Source organism: Taudactylus pleione, unplaced genomic scaffold (assembly GCF_031769625.1).
Source record: "Taudactylus pleione unplaced genomic scaffold, aTauple2 ptg000093l, whole genome shotgun sequence".
Taxonomy (NCBI): domain Eukaryota; kingdom Metazoa; phylum Chordata; class Amphibia; order Anura; family Myobatrachidae; genus Taudactylus; species Taudactylus pleione.
Genome location: NW_028284495.1, coordinates 14410417 through 14434017, shown reverse-complemented (window position 1 = coordinate 14434017; position 23601 = coordinate 14410417). Strand labels below are relative to the sequence as shown.

The window sequence follows — 23601 nt, the reverse complement described above, 5'->3', positions numbered from 1 at the left end:
CCATGGCGCCCAGGGCACGAGCCCCGGGCAGCCATGCCCTAGTTACGCCACTGGTCACAACGCTAAAAGCTTGGCTCCAAAATGATGTATAGGATATTCTAGGTACAGTACTACTAATTGTCCTTTTTCTGTGGTTCGTAGTCAGTGAGTGGTACAAGTAATAAGAAGCTGCTTTAGGTACTTTGGACCCTAGTTATGTAGTGCTTTCAAACTCAGTATGCCAATCTTGAAATAGATTTGCCACACCCCTTTTCCATCAAAATCCCCGGTCTGACCCGGGATTTGGAACACTGTTCCAAGCCAGGTCAGTCGCAGAACTTACCCCATTTCCACTGCGGCGCCGACCAGAGAATATCCTGGGTGAGCGCCGTTCACACTGCACACGGGTGCAGTGCTGGCGCTTGTCGTTGATGTCCTCACCAAGCGCCGGAAACTCCGGCTCTCCCCTGAACGCCAGACCATAGCGTATCGGCGACCAGGGGAAGGGGTCCTTTCCAGAGGGGTGTCATTCGGGAGGCTGTATGAAGTCACAGCTGTCATACGGGGAGGCTGTAAGCTCTCACTCCCTGGTGACAGCTGTCAATCACCATGCTGGAAACGGGTCCCAGGTTGGAAGACCCGGATAACCCATTTCCACTGAATCGGACCAGGGTTTTACCTGCTTAAAAACCCTGCTTGATACCTGGGAAGAAATGCCGGGATTTTTTCCTAGGACCCTTTTCCACTGAGCTGCAGCCAGGGTTAACACAGCAATAACCCGGGTATTTTTGCCAGTGGAAAAGGGGTATTATATACAGCCAGTGAAGGCAATAGGTGTTATGTGGCAGGAATGGGGCTGGTTAATTAATAGTCTGGCTTCTGTGGTGTCATTTGCTGGGATTTCCAGGTGGAGGACATTACAGTAGTGAGAAGACACAATGTGTCTGAGGGTGGATGCTTAATTCTGGCTATGTTCATCAGATGAAAGAATAAGGATTTCAGCATGACAACTGATGTTTAAGTGTGAAGCCACACTCCAGGACATCACCAAGATACTGCACATGGTCAGTGTTTGGCAACTTCAAACTCTCAAGCCCAAGTCCATTTGGTTGGTAAAAGAGTAGTCTTGACAGTGAGCTCCAGATCATAAGAACCTCTGTTTAACAGGATTTAGTTACAGCCACTCAACTGCTCCTGGATCTTAGCTAGTCAGCCCCTTATGATTAGTATTAAGTTCTCAGTACCCGGAGCAAAGGACAGGTACACAATTGATTATCTTCTACATAACAATGGTAGACCAGGCCATGACGTTCAACTTTCACCCAGTCGTAGCATGTATACTGCAATGTGGAACACAGCTTGGCTGTGGTCCACCAGGAGTATACGCCTAAGAGACACTTTCTGTGCCCAGCTGGTGAGAAACTATTTCAACTAACTAAGGACTGTGCCATCAGTCCACAGAAATTATTGATGCATTAAACTAGAATTTCATGGTCCATGGTATCAAATGCTGCAGAGAGATCGAGAGAGATTAGTATTGAACAATCACCTCTGTCCCTTGATATCATACCAAGGCTGTTTCAGTGCTATGTCTTCTTTCCATATCATATATATATCATGGGTTGGCGGACCCAGTCGAGTTACAACTCCTTTTTCAATAGTTAGTCATGCAGTCAGTTTAACAATTGCATTCCTAGGGGTTCAGGAAAAATATCTGTCTGCACATACAAAAACACAGAACCACCTTCTCCTGTTCCACAAAGCAACATGGCTTCCAAATACAGTATGTGATACACACTCAAACAATGCACAGAATCCTTCATATACATCCTGCTATGTCAACCTCTAAATAAAATGTGCAGATATATTACATGATATAGCCTGAAATAGTGAAATTTGTATTTAAAATATATTTTATTTTCAGAGAGCTCTGATACAGATAAGCAAGTTACTTGTGGGAACACCATTTAAATGTTTGCTCTCTCACTGGGTATTCAGAAACCCAGTTTCGATTGCATTGCTTTAGCTGAGTGCTCCCCAGGGCCTTCTTGCATCACTTGGCACCAGCCCGCCTTTGCAGAGTGAATGCTCTGTGGGAAATGGAGCTCAATGAGCGCGGCCACCCCCGTTGGACTGGGAATCCCTGCCCACACTACACCGGAGGTGAGCAGCTGGCATTGCAAACTCATAGCCTCCCCCTCTCCTGCCCGTAGTCTGCCGGGCAGTGGGTGGGGGGCCGGGTGGGAGGAGGGTAGGGTACGCAGTGGGCTGCTGCTTATGGGATGGCCAATCGATGTTTAACAAACATCGATGGTTAACCAACAACAAATAAAAGCCGACCGCCTGAGGAACTCTCACAGAATTCTTTGTCTCCATGAGTCAGTCTTAATAAAAGTAAATATATATTTTATGTTTCATAAAGCCAACTTAATACTGTGGAAAAATAGCAATACCAGGCCATTTAATAAAGGCACATTGCCCAACATTAGGAAAGTCTGAATCGGGACACAGGGGCACTTGTAGCATGGTTTCAATATAGTGGGCATGGCTATGCTCTCAATGGCCATTCTTAACACATTTGAAGTGCTAGGCCATCCCCAACTGCACTAATCACTAACCAATGATTCACCTCCATCGATGGCACAGAACCAAACGATCATGTTTCCCCCCCTCCATGTGCCCCTCCCGACACAACCCGCAAAGCCCCACCCCCACTCCCTGATTGGCCCACTGCCCGTCCAGTATTAAAAACAGGGATGACCATCGGTGGATGAAACATCAATGGTTCACAGCCAATGGTTTCAGACTATTTATGGCTTCCACCATTGGTACCATCAATGGTTAAAATACCGATGACCATCCTCTCGTGACGGTGTTTGATCCACCCCCTCTCCCTCCTGCCTGTCTCATTCTGCCGCCCAGATTTGGGAAATTTATGAGCAGAACACTGTTTTAGGATAATGTATTAGAAGCACCAGATATACAGTACTGCTCTGCTCAATCCTCTTCAGGAGATGTCGTAGTAATTAACAAATCATGAAACTTCCATCCATCCATTTACTGCCCAGAGCAGATTCAATATAAAAAGAATATTCAACTGCCCAGTGTTTAACAACTTTTCTCTGGAAATGTCTCTAGATTTTAATATACTGTAGATCAACTGCAGAATACAATGACTCTTAATTTTGTACATTGAATACTGTCTTTGCTATCTATTATTCACTTTCATTTATTTGATAATATACAGTGAAGAGTAGTTATTGTGCAAAAAATGACATTATCACTAGGGCTACTGTTTAGGTGCAATTGTACAGTAATAAAATTACCTTTATTTCAAAATTATTGGCAGCTATGTTCAGGCAGTCCTCCAGGATGCAGACAGAAGGTGTCTTATTCTATGCACAGGAAGGAAATAGTCAAGGAAAATCTCAAACTCTCCAGTCTCATGTTCCATCATTTCGAAATAGTGGTAAATGAGGACACAACTGCATATGAGTTATAGCTCAGTTCCAATTCTGGAGTGTGGGCAATTTTTCTTTTACAATCAGTTTGTATAATCTAACAATGCATTTGGTTAAGCTATTAATGGAGTGGTCTTTCTACTATTTGGATCTTAAGAGCACAGAAAAAAAACTTGTAATGTCAAAAGGACTAAATTTGCAATAAAAACAATTATCCACATATGTTTTCCATCAACTACAATACTAATTAGCAACAAGCTGCTAAAGACAAGTGTCAGGAAACTGGCACAGCAAAGTGTTGGTTTTCAAAGTAACATGACAGACTATACTGACGAAATCTCTGGCACCCAAACCGCAGGTGACACTTACTGAAACACAATTATTTCATGCATCAAGGTGAACAGTGTGAAGAAAAAAATCAACTCAACCGCTAAAAACTGAGGAACAGTGGCTTAAGCTAAAAGCACAGCAAATAAAAGCTGACCGCCTGAGGAACTCTCACAGAGTTCTTTATCCCCATGAGCCATTCTTAATAAAAGTAAATATATATTGTATGTTTCATAAAGCCAACTTAATACTGCGATATGGAGGACTACAGCAAAATAGCAATACCAGGCCAGGTAACAAAGGCACACTAAATAACATTAGGAAAGTCTGAATTGGGACACAGGGGCATGGCCCCAGGGCACTGGTGGCATGGTTGCATTATAATGGCATGGCTATGCTCCCAGTGGCCGTACTCTACACATCTGAAGTGCTAGGCTGCCCTCAACTGAACTAACCTAGTATAAAAGAACACCACGGAGTTACTGGACTCAACTCAGTACAAATATATGGCCCACGGGACAGTACACTGAAATCAGAATTCAAGACTGTTGGGAGTTATGATAAAGGCTTTTTGGTAGGGAGGTTCTTTATCCTGGACTTCACCAAGCCTCTAATATGAATTACGGGCAGTCTACTTACAATCTAGTTTGTGATCTCAGCTGATGGAGCACATTCAGGTACCTAGGATAAGAATGCTCAAATCAGAGAGACTGCTGCTTGCCCAAGCCTAGAGGCAGGAGAGGAAAGTAAAACTGAAGGATGTAAAGTATTCAAAGAGCCCTATCAGACTACTACATGGATCAAGATCCATCTCAAGAGGAGTACAAAAGGGAGGCCGTCTAGGGTCTGGGGAACTCCAGGAGCCCTGTCTGTGACCCACTGCAAGCAGGATTTTTAACCTGGGTGCACAGATCATGCTGCCAGTGCCTTAATGCATGTTGCAGAGGCACCGGCCACTGCACATATGCTGTCAGTAGAGTTCCTTGTAGCGCTGACACTGATAGGGCTCACCGCTTGCACTGCTGGCGAAACAAGAATAACTCTTTAATGCATGCTGCAGACACTCAGTCACTGGCCATCTGACTGTGGGGAATCGGTATGTATTTCCGCCGGACCTAAGCCCGGCGGGTGAAGATCCCGACTAAGGTAAGTAAGTACCCGAACCTTCTCCTCTTTCCACCCTAACCCTCCCTTAGGGGTGCCTAACCCTAACCTCCCTCCAGGGGTGCCTAAACCTAAACCCCCCCCCGCACGCCAACCCTCCCGGGGAGAGTGCCTAACCTTAACCTCCCACCAGTGGTGCCCGACCCTAACCCTCCCTTCCCCTAGCCCAACCCTCCTGGAGGGTTCCTAACCCTATGTACCCAGGGAGTCCCTAAATCTAACCATCCCCCCCCCCCACAGCAGCTATGAGCTCCCGGCGCCTGGCTTACCTACTTCCGTATGCCGGGCGTCGGGATTTTGGTGTGGGGCTAATGATAGGTGTCGGTATTTAGACGCCTATCATTAGTCCCATGCCGGGCTTTCACTGTCGGGAAGCTGGCGGTCGGCATTTTGACCGCCGGCTTCCTGACTACATCCCGACTGTGGCTATGCAAGCACTACACACCTCCCCATCCCCACCCCGTCCTCCTCCTACACAACATGCATCCTCCTCTTCCCCTCTGCTCCACAAGTCTTTGAGAATCATGACCAGAGAGGCACCTTCAATTTGAAGGCTTCAAGAGCAGTTAAGTATCTGTGGAAAGGTGTATTCACATCTGCAGCTGGGTGGTGTATAAAGGGTATTTCTGTGTGGTGGGTATATTGAAGTATCTGGGGGGGGTAGATGTATGCATGCGCTTATAAACTTTTAAAATATATTTTTTTTTCCTCAATGTGTGTTTTTGAGATTCCTAATTATGCATTTCTTTATGTCCATCAATGTGGAGGTAATGCTATTCCTATTGTCATACATCGGTTAAATGCCATGTGCTGGCTTTTCTGTGTTCAAACTTTGCTCTTCATTTCATACCTCCCAACTGTCCCGCATTCAGTGGGACAGTCCCGTTTTTAAGGGACTGTCCCACCCATGGGCCTCAGTGTTCCGCGGTTAAGGGGGAAGTTGTGGGGAGCACCTGCCATCAACCAAACCTAAACCCAAAACCCGTAGAAATATTAATGCCATTAACCTTCAACAACTATCTATCTCTCTAAAACAACAACTTTCGCCAATTTCTACATTCACTTCTCCTGAGACTGCTGCATCACACCTAAACCAGATTCTAGAAAAAGCCCTCGATGAAGTAGCTCCAGCTACCCATCACACACCACGTAGAGTTAGACATCAACCGTGGCATTCTAGCTTAATAAGGCATCTACAAAAACTCTCGCGTAAAGTTGAACGTCAGTGGCGAAAGTCTAATACTCCAAGTGACTTCCTCACATATAAGACTACAACTCTTACCGTACTGCTCTGGACACTGCCAAACAAACATATTTCCAATCTCTAATCTCTGCTCAAGCTTCTAATCCAAAGCGACTTTTTAATACATTTAAACTGCTTCTTATCCCTCCATCACCCAAACCACCTGCTACTATCTGTGCACAAGATCTTGCTTCCTATTTTAGGGACAAGATTGATAAGATCCGAAATGAAATAGTAGGCTCTTCCTCAGCTAGTGACCTGCTCAATTCCCTACCTGAACCCTCTGGCACATTCTCCTCATTTGATCTCACAAACGAAGATGAAGTATCTACACTCTTCCCATCCTCCTACTCTATTACCTCTCCTCTAGATCCTATACCCTCACAAATCAGTAAAGCTTTGTCTCCTGTGCTTATCCCAACCCTAACTAAAATCTGTAATCTCTCTCTCTCTACTGGCAACTTTCCATCACTGTTCAAGCACGCAGTGATTACTCCCATTCTGAAAAAACAAAATTCTGACCCTAGTACTCTCTCAAATTACCATCCTATCTCCCAGCTCCCATGCATCTTCAAGCTACTTGAGAGACTTGTCTACACCTGCCTCACACACTTTCTTAACTCACACAACTTATTGGACCCACTTCAATCAGACTTTCGTTCCCAACACTCCACAGAGACAGCACTGACTAAGGTAGTAAATGATATTGTCTCTGCCAAGGCTAAAGGCCATTACTCACTCCTAATTCTTCTAGATCTCTCTGCTGCTTTTGACACTGTTGACCACTCTCTTCTCACACAAACGCTCCGTCTTAGGTCCTCTGCTATTCTCAATCTATACCACCTCTCTTGGCAAACTAATCAGCTCTTTTGGATTTCAGTACCATCTGTATGCGGATGATACTCAAATCTACCTATCCTCTCCAGATTTATCTCCATCTGTATTGGTCCGTGTCACTGAATGTCTTTCTGCCATTTCATCTTGGATGTCATCTCGCCACCTGAAACTTAATATTTCTAAAACAGAATTAATATTTCCACCGGCCAATAACAGTTACCAACCTGATCTCTCTATCACTGTTGATACCTCGACCATCCACCCCGCCCCACAAGCTCGCTGCCTTGACAGTTCATCCTTGACTCTGAACTGTACTTTGTTCCCCACATTCAATCTGTCTCAAAATCATGTTACATGCACTTAAAAAACATATTCAAAATTCGACCATATCTCACACAAGACACTGCAAAAACTCTAATCCGTGCACTTATTATTTCCTGCATTGACTATTGCAATAGCCTCCTTACTGGTGTTCCCAAAAACAGGCTATCACCATTACAATCCATTATGAATGCAGCTGCAAGGCTCATCTTCCTTGCAAACCGTTCTTCTTCTGCTGCCCCGCTCTGTCAGTCTCTCCATTGGTTGCCGGTTTTCTACCGTATTCAATACAAGATACTTTCACTTACACATAAGGCTATTAACCAAACCACACCAACATACATCTCTTCACTCATCTTAAAATATCTCCCAACCCGACCTCTCCGCTCAGCACAAGATCTGCGTCTCTCATCCCCATGCATTACTTGCTCCCATTCACGGTTACAGGACTTTCTTCGCGCTGCACCCACTCTATGGAATGAACTACCTCGCACAATAAGACTTTCATCTAGTCTCCAATCCTTCAAGCGATCCCTGAAAACTCAACTCTTCAGGCAAGCTTATCAAATTCCAGAACCTCCCACACAACCTTCATAGCTTCCATATCTAATTACATCCCCTTTTTACAGTCCACACACAATCTCACACATTGTCTTTCTCTCACATCCTCATGACATTTGGTCGACATTCCTGTGTGACTGGATCATGCAGCCAACCACGAAACTGTGCATTCTGGCTGGACCAAATGCAATATATAGCACCTATCCTTGTGCATCAATGCCTATTTCCCTACAGATTGTAAGCTTGCGAGCAGGGCCTTCCTACCTATATATCTGTCTGTTATTACCCAGTTTTGTTCTATTAATGTTTACAATTGTAAAGCGCAACGGAATATGCTGCGCTATATAAGAAACTGTTAATAAATAATAAAATAAATAAATGCGCACGTCATCTATTCACTGTGTAGGGGTTGCCTGGGGGCATCCCTGCATCGTGGAGAGGGCTTGGCCCGCCTCCACAGTGACGCGAACGGGGGTGCAGTGAGGCTCCACCCCCTTTCCGGATGCCTTCGGCGTGCACAATGTCCTGCATCTAAGAGAGATGTTAGGAGGTATGTGGTTTGGTTCTATTTTCAATCAGTTTTGGGTGTTATATATATATATATTTATTATTATTATTATTATTTTTTCTTAGGCAATAACAATACGCTGAATTTACATTGATTCTAAAGTGCCAGCATTGGGGACAGTGGAAAATAACAAAAGGAAATATTTGTTATTTGATTCAAGGATGTTAAAATATTGGGTAACAAAGACCAAACATTATGGATAGAAAATCCTGCTCCATCTGTAAGTGTAAAATGGTGATTCTCATATGTCAACATAACGTACGATGTCGACCACGTTGAAATGCTAATTAAAGCATTTTAATATTGTCGGCAATATAACTGTAAACATGCTGCCTTCACAGCTGAAAGAGTGGTGTGATTAAAGAATTGAGAAATATATCTTTATATGGCGCTTGTGAAGTTAATTTTTAATCTGGTTCTAAATGATGTCAGCTTGTAACTAGAGAGGGACAGGCAATTTACACGATCATCCATGATCACATGGCTGTTTCCTCAATTTATGCCACAAGTCCTTTAAATTGTGTGTATATCTTTTGGTCAGGATCAGCATTAATTTTTTGGGATAGGTTTCCATTGCAGTTTCACTTGCTGTATACACAGCACTGCAGAATATTTTGCTTCTTTGTATGCAATGGATAATAATCATCTTCTAATATTAAACACACTTTGTGATAGACAGGAGGCCACATTCGAAAGAGGAAGTTTTCAAAGTTGTAAGTAATTAACCAACTAACCACAGAAAGAAGATTATTTGTTATGCTTCTGCTGTCTGAGTAGAAATCATAGCACTTCTGTTCTAAGCCAATTGTGTCCATCATACTGTATATACTGTAGAATGAAAGGAAAAGGTAGCCCATACAAATATTTTAAACAATTCTGTTATGCATGCAATATTTGTATGATTCTTTTGACACTATACTATACACTTCTACTATAAATATGAAGAGATATATAAGCAGTGTGGTAACAGGGCCCAACTGAACCCTGCGCCGGCCCGGCCCCCTGAGCATACAGCGGGTAAAATAAGTATTTAACACATCAATGTTTTTTGCTCAGTAAATATATTGTAATGGGGCTATTGTAATGAAATTTTCACCAAATGTCAGCAACAACCCATGCAATCCACACATGCAAAGAAATCAAACCATAGATGTCCATAAATGAAGCTATGTGTAATAATGTGAAATGACACAGGGAAAAAGTATTGAACACATGAAGAAAGGGAGGTGCAAAAAGGCATCGAAAGCCAAGACACCAGCTGAAATCTATCAGTAATTAGAAAGCAATCCTGCCCCTGAAATTAATGTAAACTCGTTCAGTCCCAACTGATGGCCTGTAAAATGGTGTCTCATTACCAAGGTGTCACACAAGAAACATCTCATGACGGGTAAAAGCAAAGATCTCCCTCAAGACCTTCGCAACCTTATTGTTGCAAAACATACTGATGACATTGGTTACAGAAGGATTTATAAACTTCTGCATGTTCCAGTGAGCACTGTTGAGGCCATAATCCGAGAGTGGAAAGATCATCATTTCACCATAAACCGGCCACGGCCAGGTGCTCCTCACAAGATTTCTGGACAGAGGAGTGAAAAGAGTTATCAGAAGAGTTGTCCAAGAGCCAAGGACCACTTGCGGAGAGCTTCAGAAAGACCTGGAATTTGCAGGTACAACTGTTTCAAAGAAAACAATTAGTAATGCACTCAACCGACATGGCCTGTATGCACGCTCAGCAAGCAAGACTCCATTGCTGAAGAAAAAGCATGTTGAAGCTTATTTAAAGTTTGCTGCACAACATTTGGACAAGCCTGGAAATACTGGGATAATATAGTCAGATGAGAATTTTTTTTTAACTCTTTGGATGCCATAATACACACCATGTTTGGAGGAGAGATGGCACTGCACATCACCCCAAGAACACCATACCAACAGTGATGTTTGGAGGTGGGAACATAATGGTGTGGGGCTGGCATACTTCATATAATTGCAGGAAGGATAAATGGAAAAATGTACAGAGACATTCTTGATAAAAATCTCCTGCAATCTACCAGGATGCTGAAGATGAAATGAGGATGGACATTTCAGCAGACAATGATCCCAAGGGCACACAGCCAAGGACACTTTCAATTGGTTTCAGTGAAAGAAAATAAAGCTGCTAGAATAGCCCAGCCAATCACCTGACTTGAATCCAATTGAAAATCTATGGAAAGAACTAAAGATCAGCATTCATAGAAGAGGCCCACGGAACCTTCAAGATTTACTTCCTGTTTGTGTGGTAGAATGGGCCAAAATCACACCTGAGCCAATGAATGCGACTAGTTTCTCCATACAGGAGGCTTATTGAAGCTGTCATTACCAACAAAGGCTCTTGTACGAAGTATTAAATACATTTCAGTAAGCATGTTCAATTAATTTTCCCAGTGTCATTTCACATTTTTACACATAACTTAATTTATGGACATCTATGGTTTGATTTCTGCATGTGTGGATTACATGGGTTGTTGCTGACATTTGGGTAAAATGTCATTACAGTAGCCGCATTACAAATCTATTTACTGAGAAAAATGTTGATGTGTCCAATACTTATTTTACCCGTATATGACATCATCACGTATTTCAGAAGGAGAGGGGTGACAGCCAAAACGGGAAACTGCAAAACTGACCGGAGCGTCCTGAAGACGGCAATGCAGCACCGGTGCCGCCCATCAGAGCCCTGCGCTTTGTGCAATGGGAGCACTCGCACACCCCTAGTTATGGCCATGCGCATAAGTATTCAAGAGTGAATTTCATTATGGGCAGTTATTAATGCATCACACAAAGCAGCAACATGGGCTACAATAGGTCAGAGCTTTCTCAGCCCACATCTGGACAGGCCATAGATCACGGAATCTGCTGTGTGAGCACAGTTTCAGTAACTAGTCCTCATCGCCTCTTTATATATTTTAAAGAAAGGAGCTTTTCTTTACTGCAAAATACGGAGAAGTGTAATTCCTGCCGTGATGCACAATTTCATCCGTTTGTCCACAGGACACATAACAAGGAAAATGATTATTTGATAAAGTACCCCATTCAAACGTCCTACCTTACCATTTCCAGGACTGCACACAGACAGCATTTCATATGCTGGCAAATGTAAAACGGTCACCTCAATGTCCTGCCTGACATCCCTTCTGGGCCATCCTTTAAATCAGTGGTGTCAAACTCGTGGCCATCCAGCTGCAGTGGAACTACACATCCCAGCATGCTCTGCCAGTTTTGCCATTAGAGCATGCTAAAACTGTGGTAGGGCATGCCCGGATATGTAGTCTCACAGCAGCTTGATGGCCACGTTTGACACCTCTGCTCTTAATTGGAACTTGCAGTGTTTTTTTTGCAAATCATGAGAGTAACAGGAAATTACTCTTTATTTCATGTCACATTTTACATTTATATTATATGTAATGTGTCCACACTAGATATAGGAATTATCCCCAAACTGTGATCTGTTAACCAGTTTTCCTTTAATTGATTATATTGTCAACACTTTGGATGCAACCTTTTTGTGACCTTAAACTCTATTGAAGATATATAGTGAACTAATAATTTCGAGCACCTCTAAAATGTACAATTTCCATAACTTGTCCCACTTCATGAACTTTTTTATTGCCAGTTTGCACAGAGAGAGGTGCATTCCTACACCCACCCTTGGTTTAGGAACAATCTCCGGATCCCTAATTGTAAAGCACAACGCAGCATGCTGGCGCATAATGACTATCTATACTGGCTTCTCTTCGATGGGCAAAATTATTTCCCAGCTGCCATTACAATACTGAGATGCTACTCCATGCACAAACTACATTACATTTAAAAGGTCCACAACTTTGCACAAATGGAAATGACATTTACATCAATTAGAGTTAATATGGGAAAGCATTTAAAGGATTGCATTAATTATGGTTATGTACTGACAAATTGAAAATAGTAGATTTAGCGTATTATCAGGAGTTCTATTACATACCATTATACACTGTAATAAATATAAAGCAATGCAAAACATAAAACAATGTGTACACTATCATGATGGCTGTGATAAATATTTGTGCTTTCAGAGTTACCTTGACGTTGAATGTTATTTCCTCCATGACGTAGACCCGCTCGGGAAATGCTTTAGCCACCTCCTCCACACTGTTAAAATACTGCACTGGCTCCTTAATATCTCGATCTTGCTCCAGCAACTTAAACTGTCCTGAAAACAAATGACACAAGTGTTGTAAGATATTTATGTTGGACATCTGTCACTGTGTAGAATACAGATTTTAATAGCGGTGTCCTGGAAATAGTGAATGGTTTCCACAGAGTGACTGCACAAACGGCTGCAATACGTTGCGAAACTGAACATTTTCTTCATAGTATCACTAAATCTATAAATAAACACGGCGTATACAGGACAGCACTGCTCAACTGTAAATAAACATTTCATATTCCTAATAGAAGCCTGTAGAAAAGAACACATTATTCTTCTACTGTTTTGAGAAGGTTAAAAAGTTGGTGTACATCATACAATATTCTGGAAATGCAACATCTCAAATAAAACATGGACTGTAAACAAATACATATATTTACAATGACTTAAAAAAATGGAGAAGCTACCAAAATAAATCCTAATTCTATGGCACAATTGTATACAACAAAAAAATAGATTTGTTTCCGCCAGTACATTCTGTATATACAGTGCATCCGGAAAGTATTCACAACGCTTCACTTTTTCCACATTTTGTTATGTTACAGCCTCATTCCAAAATGGAATAAATTCATTTTTGTCCTCAAATTTCTTAACACACCACCCCATAATGACAACGTGTAAAAAGTTTTTTGAAATTTTTGCAAATTTAATTTAAAAAAAAAACACACCAAGAAATCACATGTACATAAGTATTCACAGCCTTTGCTCAATACTTTGTTGATGCACCTTTGACAGCAATTACAGCTTCAAGTCTTTTTGAATATGATGTCACAAACTTGGCACACCTATCTTTGGGCAGTTTTGCCCATTCCTCTTTGCAGCATCTCTCACGCTCCATCAGGTTGGACGTGAAGCATCGGTGCACAGCCATTTTCAGATCGGATTCAAGTCTGGGCGCTGGCTGGGCCACTAAAGGACTTTCACAGAGTTGTCCTGTAACTGCTGTGCAAGTATATAATCCTAGACCTTGATCTTATACTTTATATGCAACTATATTTGTAGCTTGTTAGATTACCATGTTCCCTCTTTATATGCCAGGTTAAAATACATGGTGGTTTGGGTCTTACAGCAATGGTAGTAATACATTTTAATGGACTTATGTACAGAATATACACCAGGTATGATTTAAGTAAAGGGAAATATATATCGGAGCTGCTATCCTGTTACTGTATGCTGAGACACGACATTACATAACAGCCAGTAGCGGATAATAATAATAGGGAATAGAGGCGTCAGCCCGGGGTCGTAAGACTTTCAGTATTCAAATTCAGTGCTGCCGGTATGACCTTGGCAAATATGAAGAGAGCTTGGAGTTGGGGGCTTTCTGCATATTTAAATGAACAGGAGAGATGTTCCTACTGGTTATTGCAATTATGTATGAGGCTTTCCTTGTAAATTTACAACTGATTTACAACTAATATTAAACAAATATTTTGGCTAGGTATCAAGCCTGACAAATTAGGTAAAATGAAGGTCCATAGTAGTTTTAATTTGTAGTGACAACAGCTGAACTAGGACAGGTGTTCTGCGTCCGTTATCAGGCACAGCCGAGCTCGGTTCTCATTCATGCTTCACTTACTTCCACAAAATGCCATTAGTGTATTGGAAATCCTCTCAATGCATTTGTGGATGGATGGCTGATCTGAACAAAGAAGTCATGTTCAGTTATTAAACCAAATGTTCTAGTTATTAATGGAGATTAACCTCTGTAAAGTAGTTTACCTGCATGCTATTACCAAGTTCTAACATACAATAATAACATTTGACCTATGTTGAAACAATAATGAATTGTAACTGAAATATTATTGGTGGGAGCTGATTAACAGGGTCCACCACCGGCATAAGCTGGAGTTTCCACTTAAACCTTTGGCTATAAGACTCAGAGCATCATGGACGTTTCCCTTTCTCACCCTGGTAATGTGTGTGTGATGAGAGTAATGTGTGTCAGGGTATCATGGGACTGCATATCCCTGTATGGTCCTTTCCCACCCTGGTAATGTGTGAGAGGTGAGAGGCATGTGTGTCAGGGTATCATGGGACTGCATATCCCTGTATGGTCCTTTCCCACCCTGGTAATGTGTGTGGTGAGAGGCATGTGTGTCAGGGCATCATGGGACTGCATATCTCTGTATGGTCCTTTCCCACCCTGGTAATGTGTGTGTGGTGAGAGGCATGCGTGTTAGGGCATCATGGGACTGCATATCCCTGTATGGTCCTTTCCCTATCCCACCCTGGTAATGTGTGTGGTGAGAGGCATATGTGTCAGGGCATCATGGGAGTGCATATCCCAGTATGGTCTTTTCCCACCCTGGTAATGTGTGTGAGGTGAGAGGCATGTGTGTCAGGGCATCATGGGACGGCATATCCCTGTATGGTCCTTTCCCACCCTGGTAATGTGTGAGGTGAGAGGCATGTGTGTCAGGGCATCATGGGACAGCATATCCCTGTGTGATCCTTTCCCTGTCTCACCCTGGTAATGTGTGTGGTGTGAGACATGTGTGTCAGGGCATAATGGGACTGCATATCTCTGTATGGTCCTTTCCCACCCTGGTAATGTGTGTGGTGAGAGGCATGTGTGTCAGGGCATCATGGGACGGCATATCCCTGTGTGATCCTTTCCCTGTCTCACCCTGGTAATGTGTGTGAGATGAGAGGCATGTGTGTCAGGGTATCATGGGACTGCATATCCCTGTATGGTCCTTTCCCACCCTGGTAATGTGTGTGAGGTGAGAGGCATGTGTGTCAGGGTATCATGGGACTGCATATCCCTGTATGGTCCTTTCCCACCCTGGTAATGTGTGTGAGGTGAGAGGCATGTGTGTCAGGGCATCATGGGACTGCATATCCCTGTATGGTCCTTTCCCACCCTGGTAATGTGTGTGTGGTGAGAGGCATGCGTGTTAGGGCATCATGGGACTGCATATCCCTGTATGGTCTTTTCCCACCCTGGTAATGTGTGTGGTGAGAGGCATGTGTGTCAGGGTATCATGGGACTGCATATCCCTGTATGGTCCTTTCCCACCCTGGTAATGTGTGTGAGGTGAGAGGCATGTGTGTCAGGGCATCATGGGACTGCATATCCCTGTATGGTCCTTTCCCACCCTGGTAATGTGTGTGTGGTGAGAGGAATGCGTGTTAGGGCATCATGGGACTGCATATCCCTGTATGGTCTTTTCCCACCCTGGTAATGTGTGTGGTGAGAGGCATGTGTGTCAGGGCATCATGGGACTGCATATCCCTGTATGATCCTTTCCCACCCTGGTAATGTGTGTGAGGTGAGAGGCATGTGTGTCAGGGCATCATGGGACTGCATATCCCTGTATGGTCTTTTCCTTCTCCCACCCTGGTAATGTGTGTAGTGAAAAGCAGGTGTGTTAATTCATAAAGGGAGGAGTAGTGAACGTTACTTTATTCATTTTACAAGTTAAGACCCATCTTACTAACTTCACATCACTTGTGAACGTTAATGTGAGAGGCACATTAGTTGATCTGTATTATTAAATGCACTAAGTCGGACAAATTCTGCTACTAGCTGTATGGCTAATGCTGGCCATACACTGTGAAATCATACTCACCATCAGACAGACCGACCATTTATCAGACATTGCTATATACAGTAGTTTCCTTTATTATTCTAGCCTAGAGTAAACCTCTACCTTTACAAGCACCTGTGAAAAACTGAGTACACAACTGCATGATATCGTCTCGATTTGACCGATTTAGCCAAATCAGAATGACAAATCGGGCATATTGTGCAGTGTATACGCCCTATTTTTTGCCCTCCCGCGATCACATACGATATCGTGTGATTGGCCGTGCTGCACAGCCAATCACCCGATATCGCATGCGGAGCCATACATATTAATGAAGGTCGGAACAAGTGATCGTTCCGGCGTTCATTAAATCGTGCAGTGTGTACCGGCAATCATGCGATGTTCAGGGTGAAGGCAAATCGCCCTGAACATTGGCACGATTGCCGGTCGTTTAGGTGTGTACCCACCCTAAGGTTGATCAGGAGCAACCACTATTTTCTATTGCTGTTCTGAGAGGCATGGATCGGACCAGCATTGGGAGGGTGTGCTGGTTCCTGTAGTCCTATTTGGAGGTCTCTGGGGTATTTTCAGGTGAGTCGGCTCTCAACTTAAATATATCTATGTACGTGCTGTTATCATGTGGCACTACAGTATGTAATTATATAACCCAGAGTGGGTGCTATTATCATGTAGCCTTAGGCACGCTGGTACAGAGAAGCCTTAACGTGTCCGGCGCTTATCTATGTATTGGCAAATATATGCAACAAAGATCTCTGAATTTCTATTATCATGTAGTATTCAAGTCTTTTTGCTGTTTATTTTTGCAGTGTGCTGGGGGAAATTTTTTTTTTTTTTTAAAGAAAAACGAGTAAACCCCCCCCCTTACAAGCACCTGGGAAAAGCTATTAGGTTGATCAGGAAAATCCACTTTTCGGTATTTGTTATTTTACAGTATATCCACTGTTAGACCTGAGCAGCTATTTATTGCATTATGCATTGCCTGCTGGAGGATTTCTTATGCCAGACAGATGATCTTATACTGTCAAGACCACTATGAGATTCTCGGGCCGAACGGTTGGACAGTTGCTACTCGGCCAGATTATGGTATAGTGTCTACCCAGCTTTATACATTGCAGAACACACAAACTTGAAGACTCTTTCCATTCTCTTTGCAGACTGAGAAAGCAACCAGATTTTCAAGCCCAGATTGATGTGGAACTTGTTAAGAAGAAATTGTTCCCATGCCCAAAATGATATTTCCTCTACAGCCGGAATGTTTTGTAATAATTAGTGTAACTGTGTGAAGAATTGTTGCTATTTGGAAGCAAAAGGAGTGAAAAACAATTCCTGTGGGAGGAGGCATTTTATTCGTAGGTCCAGAACAGTCCAGTGCAACTGCCAATGTTTACTACGCTAGCTGTCACCCTGGTAGTGAGAACGGAGCAAACAAGGGAACCAAGCACACTGCCATACAGTATAATTGTTACAGTACTAATTCCACATTTATTACCCAGAACAGAAAAAAAGGAAAGAAAAATGATAAAAGTTGTTTATACTGTACATACAAATATTACTGCATAAAACTGTATCTCTCCATATCTTTCTATGTCTTGTTGGCACGGTCACATACGTAGATAGCTACCAATGTGAAAAACGTGTCATCAGGCAGCTCACCAGTTAATGGCCTAACCTGCGGTACATATATCTAGTATTCCCACCCTGCCTGTTTCTAGCATTACAGTGACTTAAATATGTTAACAATAACAAGAACAGATGATGTAAGTGGGAGAAAGCCATATTTTCATTTTGCAGCTGGACAGTTATTTAGTTTAACCTTACCACTGTTATTAGCAAGTGTATGTACTAAGGATAGCCATCCCCAGTGCAATGTGTCTTTGTTGGAAGCATTTCTGCTTAGAATTATTTATGACTTATGTCATCAAAATGTACATTTTTATCAACCTATATTTATATAAGACTACATATTACTCAATGTTTTACAGTTCCAGCTGAGCTTACAATCTATATCTCCTATCATTCAAACAAACGTGTTCATTTTGACAAAGGTATTGTAAGAACGTACCACTGTGCATAGTGATTGAACACAAAAAAAAATCCTGCAACATGGAGTGAATTTGGTATTGGATAGCAATGACTTTTTTTACTGAGCATCAAGTTTAGTCATACTAGGTTAAAAACCCAATCGTTGCACACCGTGACGACCATACAGTGGTAAATGTATGGAAATATTGAGCGTTTTCTACAATATTTTACTCATTAGCGATAAGAATACATTAAGACATGTGCAATCTAACAATCACATCTGATTCAGATTTGGGAGCAAAGCAAAAAGAGCCAGTAACATTGCACCTTGTCAAAATAATGTTGCACTGCAGACAGGACAGATGTAAAATGTTCAGGGATATTTAGATCTGAGAGGGGGTGTCCAAACTCAAATCTAAATTGCAGTGTAAAAATAAAGCTGTCCATCATTTGTTGGCTACATACAAAAACAGCCAGTATTTACCCTTCATGCAATATAAAAGTATGTACTTTCATCCCTTCCATTGCACATGATTTGGTCCAGGTGCCAAGTACCCATTACAAATTGCCTAATAGATGATTTATTTAGGTTCATTTGTATACTGCACATTCCCCATAAATAACTTTACCCACCAACTTTATTCAGAGGTGACACAATATGGGGTCTAAACACTCACTACTACTAATCAGGATGTAGTCAGGGCCCATGCTAACCCCAAGGGCACTCCAGGGTGCAGATTCAATTACCGAGCGGGGAAAGCTCCAGGTTTCATGCCTGAGCCATTTAATTATTCATCATTTTCCCTATGCGGTAGCCCTTAGATTCCACATAAAATACTGGAATCTATGGATTTCCCTGCAACAGAAAACCCCAGAGGCTGCATTTATTGCAGATGTTTCTTCACAGCTCTGAGGCTGCAAGGAAAAATCAGTGTTAAGTGCGGGAATGCAGGACCTAACTCAGGGGTCTTCAACCATTGGCCCTCCAGCTGCTGTGGAACTACATATCCCAGCATGCCCTGCCACCGTTTTGATATAACAGCATGCTAAAACTGTGGCAGGGCATCCTGGGATCTGTAGTTCCACAGAAGCTGGAGGGCCAAAGGTTGAAGACCCCTGACCTAACTGAATAGGTCTGCGCTGCCAATTAGCCACATGGTAAACCACATGGCTAATTGGATATGCCCCCAAGTGTTGGAAGTGATGTTTGAAGTTTATATCACCATGTTAAATTTATGTGCAGGTGTTATATTAATTTCTAATAACTATTAACATACAGTATCTGTAGATTGAAATGTCCTGCAAATAGTTTGGGCTTGATACTATTAGCAAGATGTCACCAACATATAAACTATGTTTAAATTCTGTATTTTTCTTCCAATACCCATATATTTTCTGGCTCCTACCTTACAGCCTTTGCCAGGTACTCTATGTCCACCAGAATGGCGATAGTGAAGAATGGCTAAAAATTAGAGAAGAGCAGGCTCCGTTTTCAGAGAACCGAGCCCACCGAACTTGCCCAATCCAAGGGAAACCAGACCCGACGCTCAGATCTTCCTGCCAATTCCGAATTTCAGAACGAGGCAAAACGTCATCATCCGACGTCCGATTCTCAAGAGTTTTGGATTCTTTTTAAGTCCCTACGGCAGTGATTCAGGCGCCAATTCACACTGTGCTGTCTGGCTGCTGGTCTTTTTCCTGTCTGCTGTGCAGTGCTGTGTTTATCCACTCCAGTGGCTCCTGTGCTGTGTCCATCGACTCTTAGGCTGAGCTGGCCTATCTGTCCAGTGTCCATTCACTCCAGTGCTTCTGACATATTGTATCCATTCATCTCTCCACAGGCCGTACCAGACTGTGTTCACATAAGTACTGGGGCTCCGCAGGCCATACCACACGGTGTTCACAACTTCACATAAGTACTGTGACTCGGTAGGCCATAAATCACTATGTTCATATAAGTACTGTGACTCCGCAGGCCGTACCCCACTGTGTAAGTACCCCCCCCATAAGTACTGTGAGTCTGTGACTCCGCAGGCTGTCCCCCACGGTGTTCAAATAAGTACTGTGACTCCGCAGGACGTACCCCACTATGTTCACAACTTCACATAAGTACTGTGACTCGGCAGGCCATAATCCACTGTGTTCACATAAGTACTGTGACTTCACAGGCTGTACCCCTCTGTGTTCACATAGGTACTGTGAGTCTGTGATTCTGCAGGTCATACCCCACTGTGTTCACATAAGTACTGTGAGTCTGACTCCACAAGCTGTACCCCACTGTGTTCACATAAGAACTGTGAGTCTAACTCCACAAGCTGTACCCCACTATGTTCACAACTTCATATACAGATGTGTCCTGCTACATATTTACCAATCCCGCTACTATGTAATGTGACTCCACAGTGAGCGGTGATTTTTAAAAGAAAAGTTACAGTAAATAAATAATACTTTTACACTGTCGTTGTTTTTGTACAACTTGTGTGTGGTCATCGATATTGATCACATCGATCAGTCGAGAGAAGAGCAGGGGCAACAACCAAATACTAGTGTTGCAGCTGCCACCAGTCAGGACGATACTAGTCCTTCAACATCATCTACTAACGCCAATGCCCTAGGGCATAGAGGGTTTAAGTCAGGGCATCTGAAATCAAAAAGTCAATATTTTACAGTGGTAAAGAAAAAAGCACCTAATAAATAGACCGTTTAGTGCAGAGAAACATAAAATTGCCAACCTGCCATTCATTGCATGCAGTGGCAACAAGGCTCATGCCTTGGCCGTTATTTATGAGTGGTGGTTCTGCAACTGTCAGTGAGGAATCTTATTCTGCCTCTAATGATGCAAGCCCTTCTCACTTAGAGTATAGAAGTGGTATCAAAAATATAAAAACTAGAAAATCAGAGTTAAAAATAACACTAAGGCAGTAGATCAAACTGTGTATTCAGAAATTTCACAAATCCCTCAAGAGTCTAAGTATATCCTCGAGTGCTATGTGTGAGCCTGACCTTTCTATACTCTTAGAGAAGCCTACTTCCTCCATTTCTGCACCCTCTGCCAATGTGAGGATGAGCAGCACAAGTCATGACGTTGCTGACCTAGACATTGAGGATACGACAGTGGAAGCTCAACAGGATGAGGAGGGTATTTGTGTAGCTGATGCAGGCACTAATGAGGATGTTGATGTTGAGAATGTTATTTGTGTAGTGAGGCCTGCTGCTGCGGGGGGTGGATCTTCATCCCAGAATGGAACCAAGAAGACTACTACTAGTTGTTTAAAAAATTGACTATTAAACAATCCTTTGATATAGGAAGCAAATATGACAGCTGTAACACAGTTGCATAGCGGATCACCTACGCCATAACAGCTATGCAGGTAATAGATCTGCATCCACTATCCAGCAGTGTAGTGAGTTTGTGCCGCTGCTCTGTCGCTTACTTTTATATTGGTGAGAACTAGTGAAAACAATATTGTGAGCTGTGAGGTGGTCAAAATTGACTGGAAATGTATGTTATTAAGGTTAATAACACTGTAGGAACAAAAACATGCTCAAATTATGTGATTTTAGCTGTAATTAATTTAGTTATAATTAAAAAAAAAAAAATACAGATCCAAAACCAAAACACGTGAGGGTAGTTTTCTAAAAGCAGAATCAAAACATGAAAGTTATTCCAGATCCAAAACACTGGGGTCGGTGCACAGCTCTACTAAAAATTACTAACTAATTAAATTAGAACGAATTGATGTGTTGCATTTGTAATGAATTTTACAAGCATTTTTTACATGTTGTACTGCAATCTACTGTACTGATAGCAATGAATACATAATGAATACAGCATGCTTGGTTGTAAAATAATGTTACCACAATGATGGAAAAAGGTACCATTGCCAAGAATTTGTCCTAAAGGCTTTCGTGCATTTATTGTGTGGTAAACACATTAAAAGTGAACAAACATAAATATTTGCCATTTTTAACAACTTATTTGCAGAAAACTGCATTACATTTGCAGAAAATAAAATAAGAAAATAACTGTTCCTAAGTAAAAATTAAGTGCCAGTTTTCCATTATGGAGGTGTATCCTTAAAATTGGTTTCTATGTTCTGTTTTTTGCTACTTGCGTGGGAGATTTGTATTCAGGAGATGACATAGTTTTGGCTCAGACAGCTGGCTGGCCAAGGATTCAAAATCTTAAGTAATGTAGCAAATTATTGCTAGCTAGACATTTCCTACACTGCAAGTCTGACCTGGCAGGTAATGTTGGCCCTGGTGTGCCTGTCAGCACTCCTAACCTAACACTGCAGGATTTATACAGAGCATTGCCCGCTACCAAAGAACCAAACATCTGTGCAAAGGATCAATGGCATGACACAAACTGTGCCTGTTGTGACAGTCTTAATATATATAAAAAAAAGAAAATGGAAAGGGCATGTTAACACCCCCCCCCCCCCCCCAATAAAACTTTTCAGGGTGTGTTGGACACTCCACATCATTAGTTGACACACACGCATTCTAGGGTCTGACATTGAATTGTGATTTGGGCATGCAATGAATGGATATGGTGGTATCGTTTCTTTCATACATTTATCCCTGGTCTCAATGTCGGGATGAACATTTGGGTCATGGATACACTGTCCTGCCTCCAACACTCAGCAGGCAACTTTATTGTTGGCTTCCCTACTAAGAATCCATAACAGAACCCAGCTGGGCCCAGCCTCAGCTGTAGCCAGCATCAAATCAATTATCAGGGGGACACAGCAGCCTCAGCAGCAGCAAGAGAAGTTACAAAAGGACTAGTAGCAGGTCCACAAATTGACGATGAGCCGATAGTCCCAGTAGATAACCAGCGCTACAAAGTCTACCATGGAAACAGCAACCAGCAGGCACCAGTGTGCAGGACACAGACCGAAACCGCCAGACGCAGAGGAGAGGAGAGTCCTGCAGAGCAGCAGTGAGGCACGCAGGAAAGAGCGGCAATGGCTGCCCAGCAGTCAGAAGCAGTGAAGATCTCAAACCAGCACGGAGTGGCAGGGAAGCAAAACAGGGATCAGGAGCCCGACAAACAGTCCACCAGGGCAGTGGAAGGAGATCCGGTTAGGAATGAAGGCAAAGGGGGTCTCATGGGAGCCAATAATTTACAAACAGGGTGTACGGGCTGGAGAGCTGTAAAATGCACATCTTAATCCATGCCTGTTCAGGCCACTCCCCAGTAATGTCAACATTTCATATGCCGCCATTCTGTACACGGCAATATTTTACAGGTATCAACATTTATTCACGCTCTAAGGCAGATTTTCTCCACTTCAGATTTATGCTCTCATCCTAAAGTGCTGCCCTTTCCCTCTCTA

General features: G+C 42.6%; 1 protein-coding gene across 1 annotated transcript in view; it reads right to left on the bottom strand.

The window, feature by feature from the left end:
* The window catches only part of GAREM1 (GRB2 associated regulator of MAPK1 subtype 1), a 191120-nt gene that overhangs the window by 42762 nt on the left and 124757 nt on the right, over positions 1–23601 (bottom strand). The window contains exon 3 of the mRNA XM_088469574.1: positions 12556–12686. Coding sequence (XP_088325700.1) covers positions 12556–12686 — 131 coding nt within the window. The remainder of the gene's footprint in view (positions 1–12555; positions 12687–23601) is intronic.